This window comes from Typha latifolia, chromosome 11 (genome assembly GCF_019914945.1).
Source record: "Typha latifolia isolate L0001 chromosome 11, TyphaL0001v2, whole genome shotgun sequence".
NCBI classification, from domain to species: Eukaryota; Viridiplantae; Streptophyta; class Magnoliopsida; order Poales; family Typhaceae; genus Typha; species Typha latifolia.
The window spans coordinates 7,664,588-7,686,493 of NC_133096.1; the positions used below are offsets into that span (position 1 = coordinate 7,664,588).

The following is a 21,906-nucleotide window of genomic DNA, read 5'->3' on the forward strand; positions in this document are numbered from 1 at the left end:
GTTTTGCAGTATTAGTAATTATTTTGACTCATTTAACTATCCATCGCATTATTTTTACCCTCTAAAATAAAATAAAAATTGCAATCTTTATAAACTATTTTTATTTCAATGCATCACTAAGCTCCCTAACTCAAACCTAACCATCAGGCATCAGGCCATGTTTTGAAATCGGAATCTGACCCATTTTTCTGCGTGCTGGATAATTTTAATCAGATAGGTTTGCCAAAACCTCTAAAATTTATTGAAGTTTGTCTTTGGGCCTAAAGTACTAATATTTTATTTACTTCCATACTGGCATTTTGAGTTAAATAAATTTTACTCTTTTTATACTTACATCTAAAATCACTTCCTTACATATTAAATCAGTACTTTTACTGTTGGAAATTATCAAAATGTCTTTTAAACACTCAAATTACTTTCCTCTTCAATCAGTTTGTATAATAAATATAATAAAGGCATTTTGATAACTTGGGGGAGTGTCATTAAATGGGATGAAAGCTCTGACAACATTTTGTAATTTAGGAGAATCCTATTAAGCAGGATAAAAACTCTCAACAGTTTTACTTTAGTTATAAATATACAAACTAGTTTAATACAAAAGAATTGTACAAGAGTAACCTAAGTTTAGATGTAAGTAATATATTTGTTTTGAAATTAATTGTGAGCCTAAATTTATAGGCAAACTTGAATTAATTTAATTTTTAATTCAAGCTAATTTTAAACTTACTCCCTCGCTAGTGTGCATATTTTCCTGTCTAAACTTACTTAAACCTATAGTTGTTGTACCGTAGTTAGTTAAGCAGGAGGCTTATTTCTAAATATCTACTCGATCATCTATTACTCTTATTGTGCTTGAATGCTTATTCTCCGGACTTTCTCTATAAAAAAATTTGGTCTATTTTTTAGAAGAGCTAGCTTTTTATTTCTCTATTTAACTTATAATTATCTACAAACTTATAATATATTAGAAAAAAAAGGAATTAAATGTAGATTATATCCACAAATTTTGACCAAGCAATTTGGCACGCAAAGTTTACGCCTATGCAAACCTACGACCTTTTCAGTTTCATAACTATTCATAATTTGATCGTAACCATATGATTATAATTCTTATCCTATTATTACGTTATTATTATATATATATTTATAGATAATTTAATATTTTTATGAAAAAAAATAAGAGTAATTTTTAGATTAAATCGCAATGTGCTCAAAGCTTCAAAGTACCAATTGTGACTAGGATTATGAATATAATAATTTCATGAACTAACCAATTTTATTAGAAGATCATTTTATACCAAAAATAAAAATATAGGTCATTATGTATAATAAAAAATTTAAGATTATTAATAAAAAAGAATGAATAGTTTAAAGAATGAAATGGGAATTATCTATCTTCCCCACCTGTTAGTCGGTTGAAATAACTAAATATCTTTCTTTTTTTAATAGAGATAATTATATATAGACCATCAACTTTGCTAATTTTTACATAGAACCCCTTACGTATTTCCTTAGCGTATTAATTCTCTTAATTATATAAAATCTCATTAGTATGTCTTCGTTGGCCGTCCTTTTATTTTTTTTATATTAAAAACCATCACTTGATGATTATTTTACCTTTCTCGTAGAGGAAAAAGAATGAGAAAAGTTGATCATAGTAGTTATATGATGTTATTTTCAGGGATATAAAAATATTAAATAGTTAAAGGGTTAAAGAGTCTCATAAAATAAATACAATATATAAATAGCAGTACTTGTGGGGTTCTAAATGTAACTAACCCTTTTTAATATCTTCTACCAAAACTCCGTAATCTAGCCTAATATGTTTTTATAGTCATCTTGCAGAGAAGGAGTGTGTGATTTGCAAATAGCAAAATTTGATGGCTTGATCTGCAAAATCACCTAAAAGAAACATCGTTTTATGTGCGAAGTTCTCAAAATAACAGAGCAAGAACGGAACAGAACGGAAGGACAAAAAAAAAACTCCAAATAGTTTTAGATTTTTTTTTTCTCAATTACATCTCTCTACTACTAATATTTTACAATCAAGTCCTTCTCTCTTATTTCTCTCTCTCCATTACCATCGTCCTCAACCCCACGCCTCACAGCCACAGACCAAACCCAGCTGCTCCTCCAAATACCTTTCCAGCAGCCGCCTCCCCTCCACTTTCTCCTCGTACTTCTCCGAAAACACAACTGCGCCGCCTCTCGTCTCCCTCATCAGCGGCCGCGGCGGAGCTCTGGGCCGCCGGAGGCGGAGGAAGGCGGCGGCGAGGCAGACGAAGGGGAAGAAGACGCAGAGGAGAGGTAAGAGCACCGGGGAGCAGCTGACCACGGCGAGAGCCACCGCGGCTCTCTTTACCCGTCCGCCGACGGTGGCCGGAATCCACGGGGCTTCAAAAGTTGAGACTTTTCCCATGGCGTGACTCTTCATTCACACATCCATTTTTAGCTCCCACATGGAATTCCTTCCTCTCGTTATATAAGCATGAGTTGTCGCTGCGGATCCTCTACAACTGATGGTTGTAGATTTTACTGCTACCCACTACGTGTATAACTCCAGTGTTCTATGATAAAATTGATGCTAAATATCTAAGCCAATTATAATTTAAACCCCTGCAGTATTTTGATCGGGGAGATGCTGACTCTAATCATTTATACTAATAGGCCAGCAGAGAACATTTACTACTTTTTTCTTAATTAATCTCCCATTTATTCTCAGTAGTAAGTAGCTAGTTTCCACAACCCTGCGGCGTAGAGAATCCGCATCCATTAATTTCTATACACAACTATTATTATTATTCTCCTCTTCTTTTGTATACGTCAAGCATAAAGAAATATACTTCTGTGTGTCGCTTTGCTTATACGTTCGGTTGCAATATCATCACGTCCGATCCGGAAGATCTCGGCCGTCCGATTGACGATCGTGATCAGGATTATTCTGCGAGTCACCACACGATCTTATCCTGGCATATGAGTGGACCACTTTCGGGGCCCCACCTATATCTTTGCGTCTAGTTATAATTTATAAACCACAAGGTTACGGCATTTCATTGGGGGGGAGGGGGGGGGGGGCCCGCCGACATGCATGTGATCATCTCCGATGGAAACTTAGTCGTCCAACTCCATCCAGTTCTTAAGGGAGATTTGGTTGTGTCACTGGATCAATTAATTCCCTAATAAATGCTGTTAGTTGCCACTACCACCACCTCCTCATTAATTACTACTGATTAATTTACTCTTAACTCCTTTTTTTCCCTCTAAAATAAAGGTAAAACAGTGATCGGTGTGTTTAAAATTAATCTTGTGATAATTGTGTGTTATGTTTTTAACAAAAAAATTAAATGAACAACTAAAAATAAGTGTTAGAGAGGTTTTTGTATAATTAAGTTGGTCAATGTGCCACAGAAGAAAGTAAATAAAGGGGTCTATATAAAAAGTGTAAGTGTAGTTATACTTAATAGTTATTACAATAATTAGTATTTATGGAGTTTTGTCTCACACACTATATTATGTGTTTATTTCACGCAATATATTTGGGGTCCAGTTTTGAGTGTATTCTGAAAATCCTAGCTTAAATGTAAGGGGGTCAAGGTGTTTTTGGTGCTTTATTAATATAATAATATTATTAGAGTAGTCATATGATCAATCTAATAATCCTTTCAACGTTTTTCGCATTTCCAATTGGCATTAGATAATAAATAGCACGAGAAAACGGACTTGTTACATACCATTCACGTTGCTCACGTAGAAAACGAACTCTCTTTTCATACACGAATTCCAAATATAGGAATTTCACGGTGGCTTCGGGCTTCCTCATTTACACACTTAAAAGTTGCTGGATTCCTTCTTGTGTTTAGAGCTACTATTATTTTTCAAATAGACCCCTCATTTTTATTTTTATTTTTATTTTGAATTATGGATAGAGAAATACTTTCACATAACCTTATTGCTACCGGATCCAAATCTAAGGCAACAACTAGAGTTAATTCTACATATCTAAATTATAGCAACATGGATTGCAACTTGTTCCTATAATTCATTAGTCGAAGTGAAATAGTAATCACAATAACTATATAAGGATCGCTGGGTTTACTTCATTTGCACTTGCCAAACAAATCGGTAGATGAGAGCAGCGAGAGCCATAGTCAAAGCTCAAAAAATAAGAAGAAAATGTTAGTCGATGGTTTCACATATTTTTACTTGATTTCAGTTGGAAATTTTTGCTTTGCAACAGCTAGATGAACATCAAGAGCCAGTGTCACATTCCACAGGAAAGACCAATATTTGAAGGCAGAATATCCTCTGCAGCCCTGGCTGTAGGGAGTTCCTGTAGTCAGTATGCATTGGCTGATTCAGCCTTCACATGATTTAGCAGCCGATTGTATGGCGCAGTTGCATATAAATCAGTAAATGGATAGCTATTGTGTGAAAACAATAATTAATCAACCCTCTTTGAGTGAAAAATGAAAATAGTACAAAGACTACCAGCAAATATAAGTATCACCAGATGGTAAACCACCACAATAGTCTTAGAAACAGCAAAAGCGGACGCAAACACTAAAGATCAATCAGAAGATGAACAGAAGGCACATTAATTGAACCTGAGAAGCTGGATTATACTTATATTTGATCCATCTCTAAAGCATATAGCTGCAGCAACTTTCAGCAACATCAAATATTCAGTTGCCTCGGGCACTAAGGTATGATGCACTGCCAGTAAAATTTGTCTGAGATGTCGGAGTTAACACATACTTTAATTTCAAAATATACAAACCAAATTTGCATTTCATTACTTCAAGACATATAGTAATATGTACATTCTTCTCTTTCCAGACTGATCAGCCACTACAAAAATTCAGTCAGGTTCCTAGTAAAGTTCTATCAGAATGCCGCACAGATAATAATGTGTCCATTATTTATCTCTTTTTGTAGTTTCATTCAAAGGGAAGCTTTTCTACTAGCAGCACTAAAGGTGGTTTCCTGCATGGTACATGGAGTATGTAAGGAGATGCACGTCCCAGCCAAAATATAAAATCCACCAGGAAGAACTGGATGCCTAACTTTTCTATGCTTTGACTACTTCTTGAATTCATATTCCTGGAATAAATTACTGATAGGGCTGTTACCTGCGGTTCCTGGTTTTGTCCAGTGAGGTAAGACTCTACCAGAATTGTTCCACTTTGATCCATCATTCTGCATGTCATGTCCATCCAAATCAAGATCCATACAGCGGTCATCATATGTTGATATACTTACAGTTTCTGATAGCCCCTTTCCAGTCTTCCCTATCTTTGTTACACGCTTTTTGTGTTGAACAGCGCTCTCCGAAAAGTCATCATCATTAGCATCTGGATTAATGCCTCTAGAACCTCTTCTCCTCTTTACTGCATCCATATTCTCATTGCTGCTGCTGCTGCTGCCACTGCTCTTACTTGTCTTTTGGTACTCCCTAATGGTAGTTTCTATGGTTTCGATCACCCGGTCTCCATACTTATTTATCTTCGCCCTGGGTCAATTTTGAAAATTCAGTATATATCAGTTACAGCTGAGAAATTGCTGGAAAAAGTTGTCCTTGTAGCCGACAAAATTTAATTCAATATGTTACTCCTTACTTGCCAATGCCGCTTATCTCCAGAAGTTCTTCTTTGGTCCTTGGAACTCTTTTGCTAATCTGCTGCAGTGTTGCATTTCTAAAGTTGAAAAATGAATCGTGTTAGAGGTCATAATACCTTGTACTGTCAGAAGGATGTCGAAACTGTATGCGCATATCCACATATGTTCCTGTGTATGTGCATGCACATATGCATAGTGGAGGAAAGTGCTCACCCAAATATATGGTATGCCATAACCCCCTCACCAGCCTCTTTAACAAGCATAGTTCGGAGCATGCGCAAAGCCGCATAAAGTTTGGCCGATAGATTCTAAAATAGAAGGGCCCTTTAGAATCAAATTTAAAAAATAATATCAGACAGCAAATACTAATACACCAAAACAGCTGATGCGAGCTATTACTAGGTCCACTTCATCTTGTGCTTGACCATTCATGCCAGTTTGTGGGAGACAAGACATTTCTGGAAGTAATGAACCCTTTGCTGGTGTAACCTCAAGTTTGCTAATCTTAGATGCCTTCGAAGGAGCAGGGAACCTATAAGATAGCAATGACCTTCATATCAACAAGTCGCACATGTCACCATTTCTAAAAATTTTAAGAATGGGCATGAAAGTTGATAATGCAATCATATAAGAGGCACTTTTGAGTCAAGTTATAACCTTAATATGATATGGTTGTTCTTGCTTACTCTAGAAAGAGAGTTCTCTGAATTGTGAACAGTAGTGTCATACCATGTCCATTGAAGCTCAAATCAATCAATTATGGTGCATATATAACTCTACAAAACCTTAAAAAGAAAAAAGGATCATACAACAGCCTACCAAAGGAAGTTTCGTACTTCAGAGTTTACATGCGGCATATCTTATGCATGGCTTATCTCTGAACACTCTAGGCTGTAAATAAAATATATTTACTTCTGAACTAGCCCTTTGTCTTACTTGCAAAGTCTTACTAGTTACCTTCTTCTTGGCATGAGGTTTACAAGTAATCTATAATTACAAAGATGCTTTGTTTGAACTTCTCATGGAAATCATACTGTCTCAACAGTCCTAATTTTCTCCATAAGAACTTCATCGTGATCTTTTATTCTAATTAGATTGTGAATGTATCACTCATTAGCAAAATATGTCGAGTATCACCCATCACAGATCTACAATTAGCAAAAACCAGGGCGATTGATATACTAATAACTACAAGTCTCTAGTGACTCATGAAGTCATGATTGATCAGTCTTCAGAGCGCAGAATGTCCCCTAAAAAACTACTAAAGGGTGTCATAAAAGAACGAGACGACAAACTTTAAATTGTCATAGATGATCTGCCGGGAAGGTTGATCCTTTTGTGAAGTCATTTAAGAAAAATCTGATCCTTCATAAAATGACATAAGCTAAACACATCTATAGCAGAAGGCAAAGTCAGACCTCACTATGATGGTTTGGTTGCCAGAGCGAAGTCTTTGACCTTTAGATTGATTTACCTGCTCAAAACAAATGGCATACATTGATGCTGACATATAATGAGGAATTACAAAGCAACATACTTGAAAAGAACATAAACAATCTCTTCTAGTACAAAGCTAAAGCTCATGAAGTAGACACTTTTTAATCACCTTCAAGACAGAAGATACAGATCCATATATGTCATTTTTCTTTACATCCTCCATGAGAATATCGTCAATAACTAAGTGACGAATTATTCTGGATGCTTCGCCTTTGGCAAGATGTTTTCCAGCTCCATGAAGACTTAGAGTATCATGTCTGTGCTTCTTAACCTATGTTATAGAACCAAAGAAATGGGTCATATAACAGGCACTGCATTGAAATGTATCAATTGGATATATCCAAGTACCTACATTCTGGCTCATGGAACCCCTGTATACTTCCAGAATATGAGATGTTGAGTACTGTTGGCCTGTCGATATTACTAGCTCAACCTAAAAAAGGTACAACCAGAAAAGGAAAAGGTTCAGTCCACTATTATACCAAATGAGGTACCTTTATAATCCAGCGGTAAGTAGTTGCTATTTGCTAAGGTAATTCACAACAAGGGAGGAGTAGAAATTGTATCCCGAACCAGTTGTCTTGCAATGTGAGTCACATCTTTCTCTACACAGCTCAATGTTTTTGCACAATTATCACAAGTTTTCTGGCAGTTTGCAGGATTAAACTTTTCACCAAAATGAACTAGTTGTAGAAGACGTCTGCAGTCAACATCATTTTCACAATAACTAACCTGTAAAGTGCAAACAGTCAAATTATGACATGGTAGAGAAAGTCTAACAATTATCTGGACTATTCTGGACAATTAACATTATTGTCTTACTGTACATACCATACGCAAAAGATTCTCAATGTTTGTTTCTAATACTCGGTCATTGTTGGCTAAAGAAGCACGTCTTGAGCCAGAGGCTAGAGGGCTTTGATCTACAACTCCTTGAGTAAGCATGTGCTTGACACGAATCTGCATATTTAGAAACAAATGGAGAAGCTTAGACAACTATGGAGAATAAGATATGACAACCTGAAATAAAATCAAGGGCACTTTGACTTACATAGTCACTATAGTTGTAATACAAAATACAAGATGAGCGCTGACCATCTCTACCAGCACGTCCACACTCCTAAAAGATATAAGGATAAGATGAAAGGAAAACAAATTTAAGAAACTCGTCAGATTACCCTGCTCATGTTTTAACATTTGGCATATATGATATATCCACTTATCCAGAACTTAATAACTCTGAACAAGTCACCTGATGATAACCTTCGATAGATTTAGGAAGAGAGTGATGGATGACAAACCGGACATCAGGCTTGTTGATACCTGAAAATCACATGTTAGAGCATGATATTTGCTGTATAATCTCAATTTCCTAATATGGTAATCAAGGATACCCATTCCGAAAGCAACTGTGGCACATATTATGTTGATTTCGTCCTTGCTCCACTGCTTTTGAACGTAAGCTCTTTGAGAAGGATCCATGCTGCCATGGTAAAAGGATGCTTTGTGACCATATTCCTGGAAAACCAAGATTACTATTTTAGCAATTGAAAATAACCATATAATACTTGAATATCACACTTGGTGAATAATTTTTAAACTAGACCAGTTCTATAGAGGGACACAGATTTAGCTGCATAAAACCTGGCAGATCTTTGTGAGAAGCAAAATAGGAAATTCTGTAGAATAAAGATGTTTACTATTGATTCTTTTAGGTCCTCATTTTCTTAGCTTTAAAATTTGCCTTTCTCTAAGCCAGATACGGCTATGTACAAGGAAAATCTATGTGGCATCAGAGAGACACCACCAACAAGATGCATAATATCTTGTTCATTGGTGAACATTTCTTATATAAGTGAAATGTAGGAAAATAACCTGCCATGCCCCCACCTCCTAACCATAGAAAGGTCAAATTAAAGAAAGTATAGTTTTGCAACTTTCTAGTCTTAATTTTGATAGGGGAAGAGTATGACTATAGTTTCAGTATGCAGTCGTACCTTTGAAGGTAATAGCTAAAGAATGAAGAAATGATACAAGAATAATGCTGATCTACATTATGTCAACTAGCTGTTGTACTCCATTACAAGAACTATTCCCGACAAACAACTCTCCATATAGCTTTGCACAATGTAGACATTCAAGTATTCAACAATACTCTAAAAATGGCAAACAACAAAATTGCCATGGTATTAGTATCTCTCACTCTACTTGAAATCTTCCAAATTTTGGATTGACAATGTAGGTGACAGGCTTACAATATGTCCCAAGTTAGGAAAAAGTTGTGTATATTTGCCAAGAGAAATTTGCCAATTAGCTTGAAAATTCTGATGGATGGGCAAGATTACTGTCTCCTATAAGAAGATATTGTGCCATACATCATGGTTAATTATCTTTACATTTACGCCTCTTTGTAGTTTGTACGCATAATGGCTGCAGATATGCCTCAGTCATTTGCTATTCAAACTTCAAAGTTCTTATAGAGCCTCAAAAGCATAAGTCCTCTACATCAGCAATAAATCATCAAGAATTGTAAGCATAATATGGAATTTATCAGAATACTTACCTCTAATTAAAACACTTAGTTCTAGCATTTTTCATTAGCACAAAAGTAATGGACTCTCCGAACTCGATTCTCAAGTTCATCTGAATTACATTCCCACAACACGTACAAAAGTTCAATTTCAAAGTTCCCTAAAGAGCTCCAGTCTGGAGGAACCTATCAGCGGTTGGACTTTAAAGCAGTAAAGTGAAGCAGAACTAAGTAAACTACATTCAAAAAGCAAGTTAGATGCAAGAACCCCACGAATAGATAGTTAAGCAGGACTTGTGAAACAAGAACTTCATTGGCAGAGTTTAAATGAAGGCTAAAAAGATCATATCATCAAGCATGATTTGTTGTTAAAAAAACTATTATAACATATGTCAAGGTACTTTTGTGTCAATTACGTAAATAACCTGCAATTTTTCAGCCACTTTTTCACAGTCCATCCTGGAAAGACAATAAATGATGCCACATTCATCAAAATGGTTTTCCTTGATGAATTTATCAATGTCCTCCATACACTTTTTCGTCTTTGGCATGACACAGTACCTGCAAAAGGCTAACTGGTGACCTAATGAAAGGAAAAGGTAGCAAGGTATCTCGAAACATACTTACCACAAGTTTGGGCGATTAAAACTCTGCCGGAAAATGATGCAATTTGCAAGGCCAAGAGCTTGCACGACGTCTTCCTTCACAAGAGCTGTTGCTGTAGCAGTCAGAGCCAGCACTGGAGTATTTGGGAACTTCTGTTTCAAGATACCTAGACCCTGAGAGTTTGAATAAACTATGTCAGACTATAGTAACTTGAGAGGTTCAAGAGGGAGCTAAAACAGAGCTTTGAGACATTAATTTTGGGAGGTTCAAGAGAGCGCTAAAGTAGAGGGTTGAGTGAGTCAACCTTGTTAGCTAAAACCATTAGAGAACGGTGTTTTTATAAAGAATTTTACATTCTAACAACCTCCTCTCATTCCAGGCTTAAGGCATTTGGAGAGGCCTAATGAGTAGATTTGATTTAAATGAACAAAAAATTTATATTTTAAACAGCAAATAGGTCTGACAGGACTCGAACTCGGGACATATACTCTGATACCGTGATAATGCACCAACAACCCTAAAAGCTTAAGCTATTAGGGATCGATATTTTTTATATTTTAACGAACCTGATAATCAGGGCGAAAATCATGCCCCCACTGGCTTACACAATGAGCTTCATCAATAACAATTCTAGCAAGAAATCCACGTGAATGCAAAGAGTCCAAGTGTCTCAGTAACACATCGCTCCTGTGCACAATCAATCATCTCAAAATCATATAAAGTTTGATGAGGCAACCTAAAGAATAAATAAATTTTCCAAGTGCTCAGCACCAGGAGAGGAAGAGTTTCCAATTATGAGACAATTCTCTTCTTAGGTGTCGAAGATATCACGTCCAATTAGATCTTGTAATCATGAAATATAAGAAACTTTTTTGAATATATATATATATATATAGGATTGCTAGAAGAAACAAATCTTTTGTTATGCTAAACACATAAGGTAACCATGGCAACAACCAAGACTTAGCAACAAAGAGGGAACTGTTCCTATTAACCTCAGAATGAAAGTACAAGCTTATGCATAAAATATATAGAACTCAGATACTAATCATAGATGCAATATTGCCACATTAACATCAGGTACTTCCAGCTGAAGCTAAAAGGAAGACTTCCAATTCAGAAGCTGTCTGTAATAGAACAAAAGTGAGCATCACAACTGTAGATATTTCTAATTCAGTATATACCCTTATAAGGAAGAATTGGTGGCATACATGCATGGGGTAAATGTAAAATGTGAGAGAGATACTATCTTAAAAACGGTTTGCCAACAAATAAACTTGTCCACAAGGACCACAACTCCATGGTCTGACCTAGAAGGAATGTCAATTACCTCAAGAGAAGAAGAGATGCTAATTGCAATTTACCTAGCAAAAGTAACATATACACATAAAAGTATCATTGCTTCCTTCCAAGAAAATTCCAGTTGCTAGGTCATATGTGCTGCTTAGTTTATTATTGGAATGCGACTGTTTACAAAATTGCACCTTGTTTCAGCTAAAATGCAGACTATCTTCAAAATTATGCAGAGTTGCAGACTATACAAAAGAAATGGACATCAAGAGCCAGTAATTTTTTAACTGAATCAAATCTTTTTGATAGTTTGCGGTCACATTATACTAAACTATTCTATACTGTCTGGCTAACATAGAATCAAAATCATGCAGTGTTACCTGTATAGGTGCAAATTAGGAGTTTGAAAACAAGATGCTTATTTTCTCTGCAGAAAGAGCTATTTAACAATAAACTCACTCACTTAGCAACTTTTTCTGGAGTGACATATAACAACTTGTATTTACAGATGTCAGACATTAGTTCTCTAAATATCTCCTGCTGTTCAGACCACTCCACACTGGCACTTAGATAAGCAGAAGGAATATTTGCCTGCATAAAACAGTAAAATATATAATGAATCAGTCAAGTATGGCCACATTCTAAATACATACATAAATAGTACATTACCTGCAACAAGTGCATGATTTGATCCTGGATAAGTGAGACAAGTGGAGAAACTACCAATGTTATTCCTGGACTGATAAGAGCAGGAAGCTGCAAAACAGCTTGGCATAGGTTATAAAATAGAAGTAGGGGAAACAAATCTTATTCGAAGTGGTTACTGCTACCCTTTAAAGAGGAGGAAATTCAGTGAAGGAAAGAAGACAGTGATGGACAAATAAATATGTTCAAAGTAAAATTTTGTTTGCTTCTTTGGAAGATTCTACCTGGAATTGATTTTTTAGAACATAATCTCCTTTTAGATGAGTTTGAGCATGAACACTACTTTATGTCCACAGCAGGATAAGATATACATTAGCAACTCTAAAGTTGTGTGTGTTACTGTATCTGCACAACCATATTCCACCGCAGAAAGGATGTTTCATAGATTACAACAATTTGCATGGTGAATACTTGTACCTGGTATGTCAGGCTCTTTCCACCGCCAGTTGGCATCAATACGAAAACATCATTTCCACTCATTGTGGCATTAATCACCTCTCTTTGATTGGGGCGGAAAGAGTGGTTTCCAAATACTTTTCTGTTGTTCGCCTGGACAAAGAATAAGTAGCGATAAATCAGACCAGGACACAAAGGCATAGAAGCCAATGTTCTCTGTAGAATACTACCTCAAGTTTCTTTGTCCATGGAAAATCTGTACTCTTCCACCTTATATCTCCAGACCCTTCAATATAATTAATGTTAACATGTTTTGGAGTAAATACTTCTCTTTCCACAGGTGTTGATGGCACACCTAACCTATCTGTATAGGAGAATGGCACTGGGGAACTCCAAGTCCCTCCATACTCTGGTTCATTTCTTATATGAACCTGAGACTTGAAACTGTCAGGATCTATTACAGAAGCACTTACAGGGGTCACAGGTTGAAGCCTATGTGTAGCAGTTGTCGATGCCAATGAATGTGATCTCTCTCTTTCTTCGTCTTGAGTTAAACTTTGAGTATATTTCTCAAGCTGCTGGATCTGTTTATTTAGATGCAACCTAGAGCAATTCATAGACAGGGACAATAAAATTGTCAATCCTACCAAACGAAATTTGTTCCTGAGAAATAGTATCAAATATATAGACACACCGCTCTTGACGAAGATCTTCAGAATGTTGGGGGCTAAGATCTGCAGCATTATCAAGAAGTTCATTTGATACAGCAATTAAGTGATCCTTCATCTCCTGCAGATGAGCTGCTGCCTCTGGGCAAAAAGCCAGCTGCATAGTTGAACGTGATTTAATATCATAAGCAAAGCTATCTTCCTTCTGAATGAAAACAAATATGCACCTTCAAGCCATGAATGCATATTTCACATAGCTCTGTTGGCAAATTATCTTCTCTGGAACCCAGTATATTATTTCTATGACCAACTGGAGTGAAAGGCATACTTTTAGAAATTTTATTTGCCGATCCTTCAGGAGTGCTAGTGGCTTGATAATGTTCCATGACTATCTGGTCTACATCAATATTCTGACATGGAAATTGACTGGTGAAACTCAGAGTAAAATAGTAAACTAAAATTGCAAGTAATTAGAACTAAGAAAAATTATATAACATATTAATAAGAAACTCCTACCTCTAGAATGTCATCATCATCCATAGCATCTAGAAAATTATCGTCAGCACAAATTTCACCATCATGCACAACCTGGTATTTTTTATTACCAATACAAGAAGAGGTGAACAACATTGATGCTTTAATAGAACCTGGTTGCATCTTTTTTAAATCTGAGGAAAACTTAGTTCTGGTGGCTCTCATCAAATGATCTCTTCCATGATCCAAATTACCACCTCCATTATGTGGAGTACGCATAGACTCACAAAACACTTGGTAAGAGTTTACACCTTCTTGAGAGGAAACTCCAGACTTTTGGAAGTTATTAGGATTCCCCTGATTTGCAGATGAACTTATGGCATGAGCCCAAGGATGCTCTGCTTTATGTTTCTGCACTGGAGCTGTTATTCCAGGCCTTAGATAATTCTTATGTGTAACCTGATTGTTGCAGAGAGCACGCCAAGCCTGTCAAAAGGGTTGTCTTCATTAGGACAAACTGAACCCACATCAATAGAAATGTCGTCTTGGAAACTCATATTGGCATGAGAATAATTCAACTGATGAACACAAAGAAGGCAAGAAAATAGAACTTGACTAAAAAGGGAGAGCAAACAAGCATATTAATCAAGTAAAAAAGACTAGTTGATCTTGAGAGCTTCAAGGTTAAAGCAACTTAGTGAATTCAGTTAATGGGTACTGATGTTGTCACAAAGCTACTTATCAGTGTCCTTTAAGCATACCTTATCAATTTGTGCACCTTGCAGCCTTTCAGGTCCTTGTATTGTACAAGCAATGTTCCTGAAAATGTATATCAAAGAAACTAATATATTAGAGGAGGAAAATGGGCCCCATGAAGGCCAACTTGTAAGTAGATTACATAGCATGACGCCCTGGACAATGTCTGAACAATTAGCCAGATTAATCAAGTTGTTTATAAGCACAGAATTAACTGCTCACAGATTCAAAGACGGTACCTTTCTTTTCGAAGGCGGAAGGTTGACGACATTTGGTCAATTTCACACAATTTTACAAATTATAACCGGTATTATGTTTCAAATAGATAAACTTTGATTAAATGAAATTATCATTTCTTCTTGATGGTGAAATATGTCTCCAAACATTTCTTGTTTCTGCATGTACAATATGAGTGAAGTGACAAATAGACGTGTATACATTATGTATTCACAAGTAAATGAAGTGTTATTATTCAGAACATGCAATGCACCTATCTTTCTGTGTAATTTTGCATTTGTCAACAAAGATTGCAAGTTACATCTTGTTTTTTTTTTTTTTTTTTTTTTTTTTTTTGGTGTGGGGAGGGGATGGGATGTTCAGGACATATCAGACAATAACACTCAGGCTTCAAGCAACATGAGAACAAGATCTTCAAAATTACCTTACAGCAATCATTCTGTCAGCACTTTCTGCGCGAGGCTTTTGTGTTGGCAAAGAATATAAAAAGCTTGAGCTCAAAAACTTGTCTTGACGTGAGAAATTTTCAAAAGCTGCTGCATGATGCAGCCAATTGATCTTGGTAGGTTTATCATTATGACTAGATCCCAAATTTAACTTGCTGCTTCTGTACATCCAACAACAGTAGGGTTAAATGTACACTAAAAATAAATGGATCGAGACATTCAACAGAAAATACAGGGGAAAAAGAAGACTACTAGTAATGGGTAAATCAACTAAAGTATGATGATATATCAACTGCCAAACATACGTTGATAATACTTCCTTGGTCATCACTGAGGTGACTGAGCAAAGTTCATGGTTTTCAAACAGTATCACCTTCCCAGTTATAAATTACAACAAATAAATGACAAATCACCTGCAAGAAAAGAACTTCAATCAGTAATCAGTTAGAAGGTTTGGTTTGTTCTTTGTAAATATTGAGCAATTCATATAACCTATCTTTACTTACTCTTCATAGACGCAGAAGCTGCAATCTTGCAAGCAGTAAAGGTAAAAAGTCATCATCAATTTTCATATGATCCTCTGGATTGTAACATGGTTTCAAGAAGACAAAGGATGAGAATATCAAAGTAACAACTGACAAGAATAACAAACAAGCTTTGCGTGATACAACAGGCAAAATTTTAAATTACTAGAACCACGCAAGTGATACTTAGTTACTTACCTCATTAAATAACAATATATAGGTAGAGCAAAAAGTTTTGGTTAGATGTATGTGTAGGAAAAGTGGAAAACATCAGTGTTTCCACGAATTTGCTTTAGGTTTGACCAATTGATGGATTGATGATGTGCTATTTATCTTAATGTCTTATTCCCATCTTAGGCCACTAAGCAAATAAAATCTAAATGCCACAGCGGGCACCTCTTCCACCTCATAAACAGATACCAGAAATACTTCAAAAGGAGAGATGAGAAAAAGGGGGAAGAAGAAAAAAGAGAACTTTTGACAGTACATCACTGGAAGTAGGTCAAGGTTTAGTTCCCACTCTCTTCACGCAACAGAAATGCATATTACCATTAGGAAGTGCAATAATAGAACCTAAGCATGCAATTTTCAGCTCGTATTTCACATAGTAGTAATTGAGATTTATCTCCACCCAAACACACTGTGCCATAAGTTTTACAGATAACAATGTTAACACCAAGTAGCAAATTGATACTTTATTCAAAAAATTACGATGGACGCGTCATAACTATTGCAGTCTCATCTTAATATCGCTAAAAATAATCTCTACCACAGTGCCTTCAAAATATCCTTCCAGTTTAGGCATTTCCTCGAGCATGTCACCCCCTATTTCTATCTAAATAGCCTTCCATCCGGTTCAAGTAGTCCCGTGCAAAATAAGTCAAGTTTTCACGAAGATCATGTAGATACTGCGATTCATTCATCATTCACACAGATAAGTAGCGGAATAAAGAGCATGGATGAAGTGATTGGATCAGAAAAGAGCCGTTACCTCGTGATCTGGGGCAAGTGGGAAAGATGAATTAATAAACCCTACAACCGGAAGCAATCGAGGTCGAAGCTATCTCTCACTCTCACGCCCGGAAATGGAGAGGGGAACCGGATTTTCGGATAAGATCATTGGATAGGTGGGCGGGACGAGGGTTTCGGCTCTCCCTCTTTTTATTTGAAATGGCGCGGGGTATCGAAATTGAATCCACATCCGGTTGTTTTTACGCCGACCCGTTAACCCGAGAAGAGATGTACCGGAAATCTTTACACGGGTTCGGGTTTAGTAAAATGATAAACGAGTTGACCCGTCGTTTTCTTTTCCTTATTTGTTGATGGAATGATGGGGGAGTCCGGGGGAAGAGTTTCCCTTTTTTGTTGACGGGAAAGTCCGAAGGAGCTACAATAAAATAATGAGAGAATCTCTAAGCCTCCGGTTACCTTTTGGAAACAAAATTATTTAAAATCTAAATTTATAATTCTATTATATTATAATACTTATATATATATATATATATACAAATATTATTTATTAAAATTACATTTTATATCACGCATTTGATCCAATTATTAATTTATCTTTGATATTTATCTCATCAATTTATTTTTACCAGAGAGATAGTACAGGCATGGGAGGATGAAGACTTCTTCTATCTTAACTTAAAGAAGAACTATGTGCGCATCGGGCTTCTGTCAAGAGAATCCCGTCACTCCCCGTATCCAACTAGCTTCATCCATTTCTTTCTCTATTAAATTGGTATTTATTTTGGTTGAGGTGTTATGTGTCGAGGTATTATAAATATAATAAGATTTTTGATATCAAGCGCCCGTGGCCTAATGGATAAGGCGTCTGACTTCTAATCAGGCGATTGTGGGTTCGAGTCCCACCGGGCGTGTTTTATATTTATCTACAATATATTTTGTTTCTAAATTTATAAAAGACGTTTTAGCTTTGCTTTTATTTATCTGTTTAATACTGCTGGTCAGATTGGAGTAGAGAAAGTTACTCTCATTATTTGCTGGTGGCTTCCTAACAAATAGAATTTACCACAAAAGTCAGCTACCGGGTGCATTTCCTAGAGGGATGATCAACTTACACAATATTGTTAACTAATCTCTTTTCAATGTTCGATTATGCATGATTACCGATGATTTAATCATGGATTTACGGTTCGGTGAGCCTACCCGGACACTGGCTTCATCCAAAGATAAAAATTTTCATTCACTTATCTTCGTACGTTTAAATAAATAAATATATGATAATAAAGTATTATTTGAGATCTTTTAATTTTACTATTAATTCATCATCAATAGTATGTGGATTCTATTTAAAATTTAACTCAAAGTTAATAAATATTTATATTAAAAATATAATATTTCCAACCGGTAGTAGACTGAATTTCTAGGAGCATTTCAGGGTATAGATCTAACCATGGAAAACCAGTGGTATATTTGGTTGCACTTCAATCACCCTCGTTAAGAGGCGCGCATACCATTGATGTCCAATAGATTTTATAAGCAGAAATAATAATAAACACGACACGCCACAAGGGATCCACCAGCTCAGAGATCCAGTCTCTGTTTCAAACGAGAGTGGCGGACTATACTACTACAGTCTACAGTAGCTGTAAAGCATGCAAAAGCACACCCCCAAGAAAAAGAGCATTAAAATCGTTTGCATCAAGCAAAGCACAATAATTACATAAAATCCGAAGGCTTTCTTGCATTCGTGAGAGCTAATAAGTTTATCGTAGCTACTACACCCAACAATAAGGTCTTCGTCGATCTTTACCCAGGGAATAGTTCATTTATACCTCATAGTACTTTTTTTTTTTTGGGGCCTTGGACTATATATTCTATAACTTTGTGTGCTTGTTTTTTGTAACACAATATTCCATCTAAGAAGATAATAACTACAGTCCAAAGTCTAACGAGCAATCCCAGCCGCACAAACCCCCGGTTCGCCGCCACACGGTGTCACTGCCAGCTCATCAACTCCAATCGTCCGATCCGATGGCTCTCGTACATCGGCGCTGGCTCGACTGTGTTCGGTCTCTCAACCCCGGGCGTTGATGCGCCCCCTGCGCACGTTAGCAGGACCCACCACTCAGGAACTCAGAAGGGCCTCTCGAGGTACGCCAGGATGTCGTCGAATAGCGGGTCCCCGAACGCTGGATCCGCGAACCCGGAATTAGCGAATTCGTTATTAGCAGCAACTCCCAGGGTCTCGTCCCAGCCGCCCCACTTGGGCTGGCTCTGGACCTCCCTCTCGCACGTGAGCTCCGCCTTGGGCACGTGCTCGGAGCAGCTGGACTCGGCGTGCAGACGTGGCAGCGAATCGGACGTGTCGAAGTACAGGTGAGAGAGCTCCTCCTGCTTCGGCTTCGGCTTGGGTAGGGTCGGGTTCAACCGGGACAGCTTCCGGTCGGCGACGGTGTTCTTCTCCACGACACCCTTCTTGTTGTAGATGCGGCACAACACCCAGTCGTCCAACTGCAAGACGAAACGTGGCAAAGTGTTACTCGTCAGTGAAACAATCCAAGGGCGTATTTGTAATTTTCTTTGCTTAGAAGCATGCATGACTTTTGAACAAACCGAGTACGATAAAAAGCCTTTTGTCCTTATTCTGTAGCTTTAAAACAAGATAAGTACGAATTTTGAGCTTAATGGTATCAGATGCCTTTCACACCTAGCGGAACAAACTATTCGAGACTGATGGCCAAATAGGCCAAACTGGTGGGCCCCGCATTCTTAGCTATTACAACACCCACTAATATCATGCCAGGTAGAAACTTACCCGTAGATTGCCATTTTTCTTGCGTGCCGACCGGTCCACGTTAGCGAGCCGGTACTCGTGCATGATCCAATTAGTCTTCTCTCCTCTCGGAGCCTTTCCAGCGTAGAAAACTAACGCCTTCTTAATCGCCACCGGTTTGCCTGACCCTACCGGCTTATCGGCCCCGGTCGCCTTCCAATATCCCGATCCGGCGGCCCGGTTTGGTCTCGATCCATTCGGGTACTTCCTGTCTCTCGGAGAGAAGAAGTACCATTCCTTGTTCCCATAAAGCGCCTTAGCTGTCGATAATAAACTATATTAATCTTTCAATTTATTAAAAAACTAACAATAGAGAAAAAAAAAAGAAGCAATACTGGTCATATAACCAACCTGGCAAATCCCACGGGTCGTACTTGTAAAGATCGACGTCGGCGATGATCGGCGCGGATATCGGCAGCGTCGCGCATTTCCGGCATAAGTAATGGATCACTAGCTCCTCGTCCGTCGGATGGAACCGGAACCCCGGGGGTAGGTGCAGATCTCCACCGCTCATTTCTCTCCCTCTTTAACTATTTGAAACCTTTTTAATGCTCGGCTAAACTTGCTAAGTGTTGAAACTTGGATTCCAGCAGTAAGGCGTTCGATTTATAAAGCGTGAGGGAGGGACACGTGTCGACGCTGGAACGTGAGTGCCAAAGACTGCACGTGTTCATGACCACAGGCTTGCTGGTTGACTTCCCTCTCTTGGACGTGGCGAAGATCCTGCGGCTCACGAGACAGGTGGCTGGTAACACCGCGGGCTGGATTCTGTCACTGCTTACGTAATCCCATTTTTGGCTTGTACGGCGCGGGGAAGTACACGCTGTGTCGTGTGATGTCCAATCATAATGGCATAACATGACACCCAATTTTCTCTCTCTAGTGTTCCTAGTGGGTAAGTCGGCCGACAGTACCCGAGTCAACTTCACGGGGGCGGGCGTCTTGGGCCGTCGACAGCCGGACACGTTAGGGTCGAAGAGAGAAACACGCGTACATAACAGGGAGGATGTGGATCGAAAAATCGATCAAGTTCGCACGGATGTTGGATGGCGATCGACCAAAGGATAGGAAGGAGCGAACAGTGACATTAATATGCGCACACTACCTGAATATTCTTCAAAAGTAAATTTTTTTATAGAAAATAGTAAGATTTTCGTACGTCCAATTTTAGGAGGGGGGACCTCTGACGTGGAAGTTCCCAACTTCAAGTCGGTTTGTGTTAATAATGACTAATTAATCGCCGTGTCATGAAGCTCCTTTCCACGATGGATAGAATTAACACGCATGATCCTATAAGCTGACCGACAAAATCAGAGAAGGAAACAGGCTAACGTTTTAGAGGGCCCACTTTTAGCGTTTTAATATAGTAATATTATGAGATTGTAGATTTTGATATAAAGATCTATATAGTGGTCATATTTTATCGAGTCCGTTTATAATTAAGCTTGGCTTAAATTTAATATTGAGTTTGTTCTGCATATTAAACTTGAATTAACCAACTAACTTTTGAATCGAGCACGAGCTAGCTTTTATTTTGACAGCCCTGCTACTGCTTCATAATGCGAGTGATCAATACACTATACTATTATATCACCTGGTTATAGATTTTGACCCTTGTCCATCTTATATATACACATCGAGTGCAGTGTGGTACATAACATATCTAAATTTAAATTTGATTAATGTCACGCAAATTTATTGCTGCGTGATTGTGTAAAATATTCGACATATTGATGTATACTATTTAAAAAAATATTTATATTAGTTATGATCTTTGTTAAGCTCGTATTTGAAATAAAAATAATAATTATTTTTCCTTCGGAGAAAAAAAGAAATAGGATACACTAGCCAACAAGAAAAAAAAAAAAAAATATATATATATATATATATATAAATAATTGTGTATGCATGACAATGCTTTAAAGTTTTGCAAGAGGGTGGTATGTAGTTAAATGGATTAAATCTATTTAATCTCCTATGACTTGTATAAAAATTATTATATTCTTTTGAACATATTTTTGGTCAATTACTTTACTCTCGTATAATTTGACTCAATTTTACAAAACTCCTGTATACTTTCAATTTAAGTATTTAATTATCTTATGATTTTAGCTAAAGTGCAGCTATTATTATTTTCACCGTATCTTCTAATTCTATTTCTAGTTTGCTCAAATATAATAAAAAAAATTAATAGTTATATTTTAATAAAAATATAAAAGTATTAAGTGCTTAAGTTAAAAATATATATGAGTTTTATATAATAGAGTCAAACTACGATTGGTAAAATACATTTCCCTCCTATTTTTATAATATTACCAAGCCTGAATTTTTAACTATAGCACGGTTACTAAATTTGTAG

The 21,906-nt window shown here is 37.1% G+C and overlaps 2 protein-coding genes and 1 non-coding gene across 5 annotated transcripts; 1 reads left to right on the forward strand and 2 right to left on the reverse strand.

The window, feature by feature from the left end:
• Positions 1–4,755: 4,755 nt before the first annotated feature.
• On the reverse strand, positions 4,756–16,927 carry LOC140798333 (ATP-dependent DNA helicase Q-like 4A). 3 transcript variants are annotated; one of them, XM_073152159.1, is made up of 28 exons: positions 16,737–16,878; positions 15,728–15,801; positions 15,527–15,634; positions 15,200–15,382; positions 14,544–14,601; positions 13,825–14,268; positions 13,536–13,718; positions 13,335–13,465; positions 12,871–13,243; positions 12,662–12,793; positions 12,209–12,295; positions 12,003–12,130; positions 10,816–10,936; positions 10,271–10,422; positions 10,069–10,204; positions 8,508–8,631; positions 8,366–8,436; positions 8,165–8,233; positions 7,945–8,073; positions 7,687–7,845; positions 7,466–7,546; positions 7,223–7,384; positions 7,035–7,090; positions 6,016–6,148; positions 5,830–5,924; positions 5,616–5,693; positions 5,130–5,509; positions 4,756–4,983 (listed from the first exon to the last, which is right to left on the reverse strand). In XM_073152159.1, the coding sequence occupies exons 3-28, from the start codon at positions 15,547–15,549 to the stop codon at positions 4,970–4,972; spliced, it is 3,702 nt and encodes a 1,233-aa protein (XP_073008260.1). In that variant the 5' UTR covers positions 15,550–15,634; positions 15,728–15,801; positions 16,737–16,878; the 3' UTR covers positions 4,756–4,969. The 3 variants fall into 3 exon arrangements, with proteins under 3 accessions (XP_073008260.1, XP_073008258.1, XP_073008259.1); XM_073152157.1 differs by having other exon boundaries at positions 4,927–5,509; XM_073152158.1 differs by lacking the exon at positions 15,728–15,801 and having other exon boundaries at positions 4,927–5,509; positions 16,737–16,927.
• A 628-nt stretch (positions 16,928–17,555) lies between these two features.
• TRNAR-UCU (transfer RNA arginine (anticodon UCU)) lies at positions 17,556–17,628 on the forward strand. Its single transcript has one exon. It is a non-coding gene; the product is annotated as a tRNA-Arg (tRNA).
• Positions 17,629–18,387: 759 nt separating this feature from the next.
• LOC140798334 (NAC domain-containing protein 48-like) lies at positions 18,388–20,129 on the reverse strand. Its single transcript, XM_073152160.1, has 3 exons — positions 19,899–20,129; positions 19,530–19,807; positions 18,388–19,225 (listed from the first exon to the last, which is right to left on the reverse strand). Exons 1-3 carry the CDS (start codon positions 20,059–20,061, stop codon positions 18,848–18,850), a joined length of 819 nt encoding a protein of 272 aa, XP_073008261.1. The 5' UTR covers positions 20,062–20,129; the 3' UTR covers positions 18,388–18,847.
• Positions 20,130–21,906: the final 1,777 nt, after the last annotated feature.

Bases quoted from the DNA above. Each gene is read 5' to 3' on its own strand.
- LOC140798333 (XM_073152158.1), bottom strand. From the start codon at position 15,549: ATGACCAAGGAAGTATTATCAAC. The intron at 14,602-15,199 runs GTAATTTTGAAG...ATACATTTTCAG, and splicing joins GACAGAATGATTGCTGTAAG to GAACATTGCTTGTACAATAC. The intron at 13,719-13,824 runs GTAGGAGTTTCT...TTTCCATGTCAG, and splicing joins ATGATGATGACATTCTAGAG to AATATTGATGTAGACCAGAT.
- LOC140798334 (XM_073152160.1), bottom strand. From the start codon at position 20,061: ATGAGCGGTGGAGATCTGCACCTACCCCCGGGGTTCCGGTTCCATCCG. The intron at 19,808-19,898 runs GTTGGTTATATG...TATTATCGACAG, and splicing joins CGACCCGTGGGATTTGCCAG to CTAAGGCGCTTTATGGGAAC. The intron at 19,226-19,529 runs GTAAGTTTCTAC...TTCGTCTTGCAG, and splicing joins AGAAAAATGGCAATCTACGG to TTGGACGACTGGGTGTTGTG.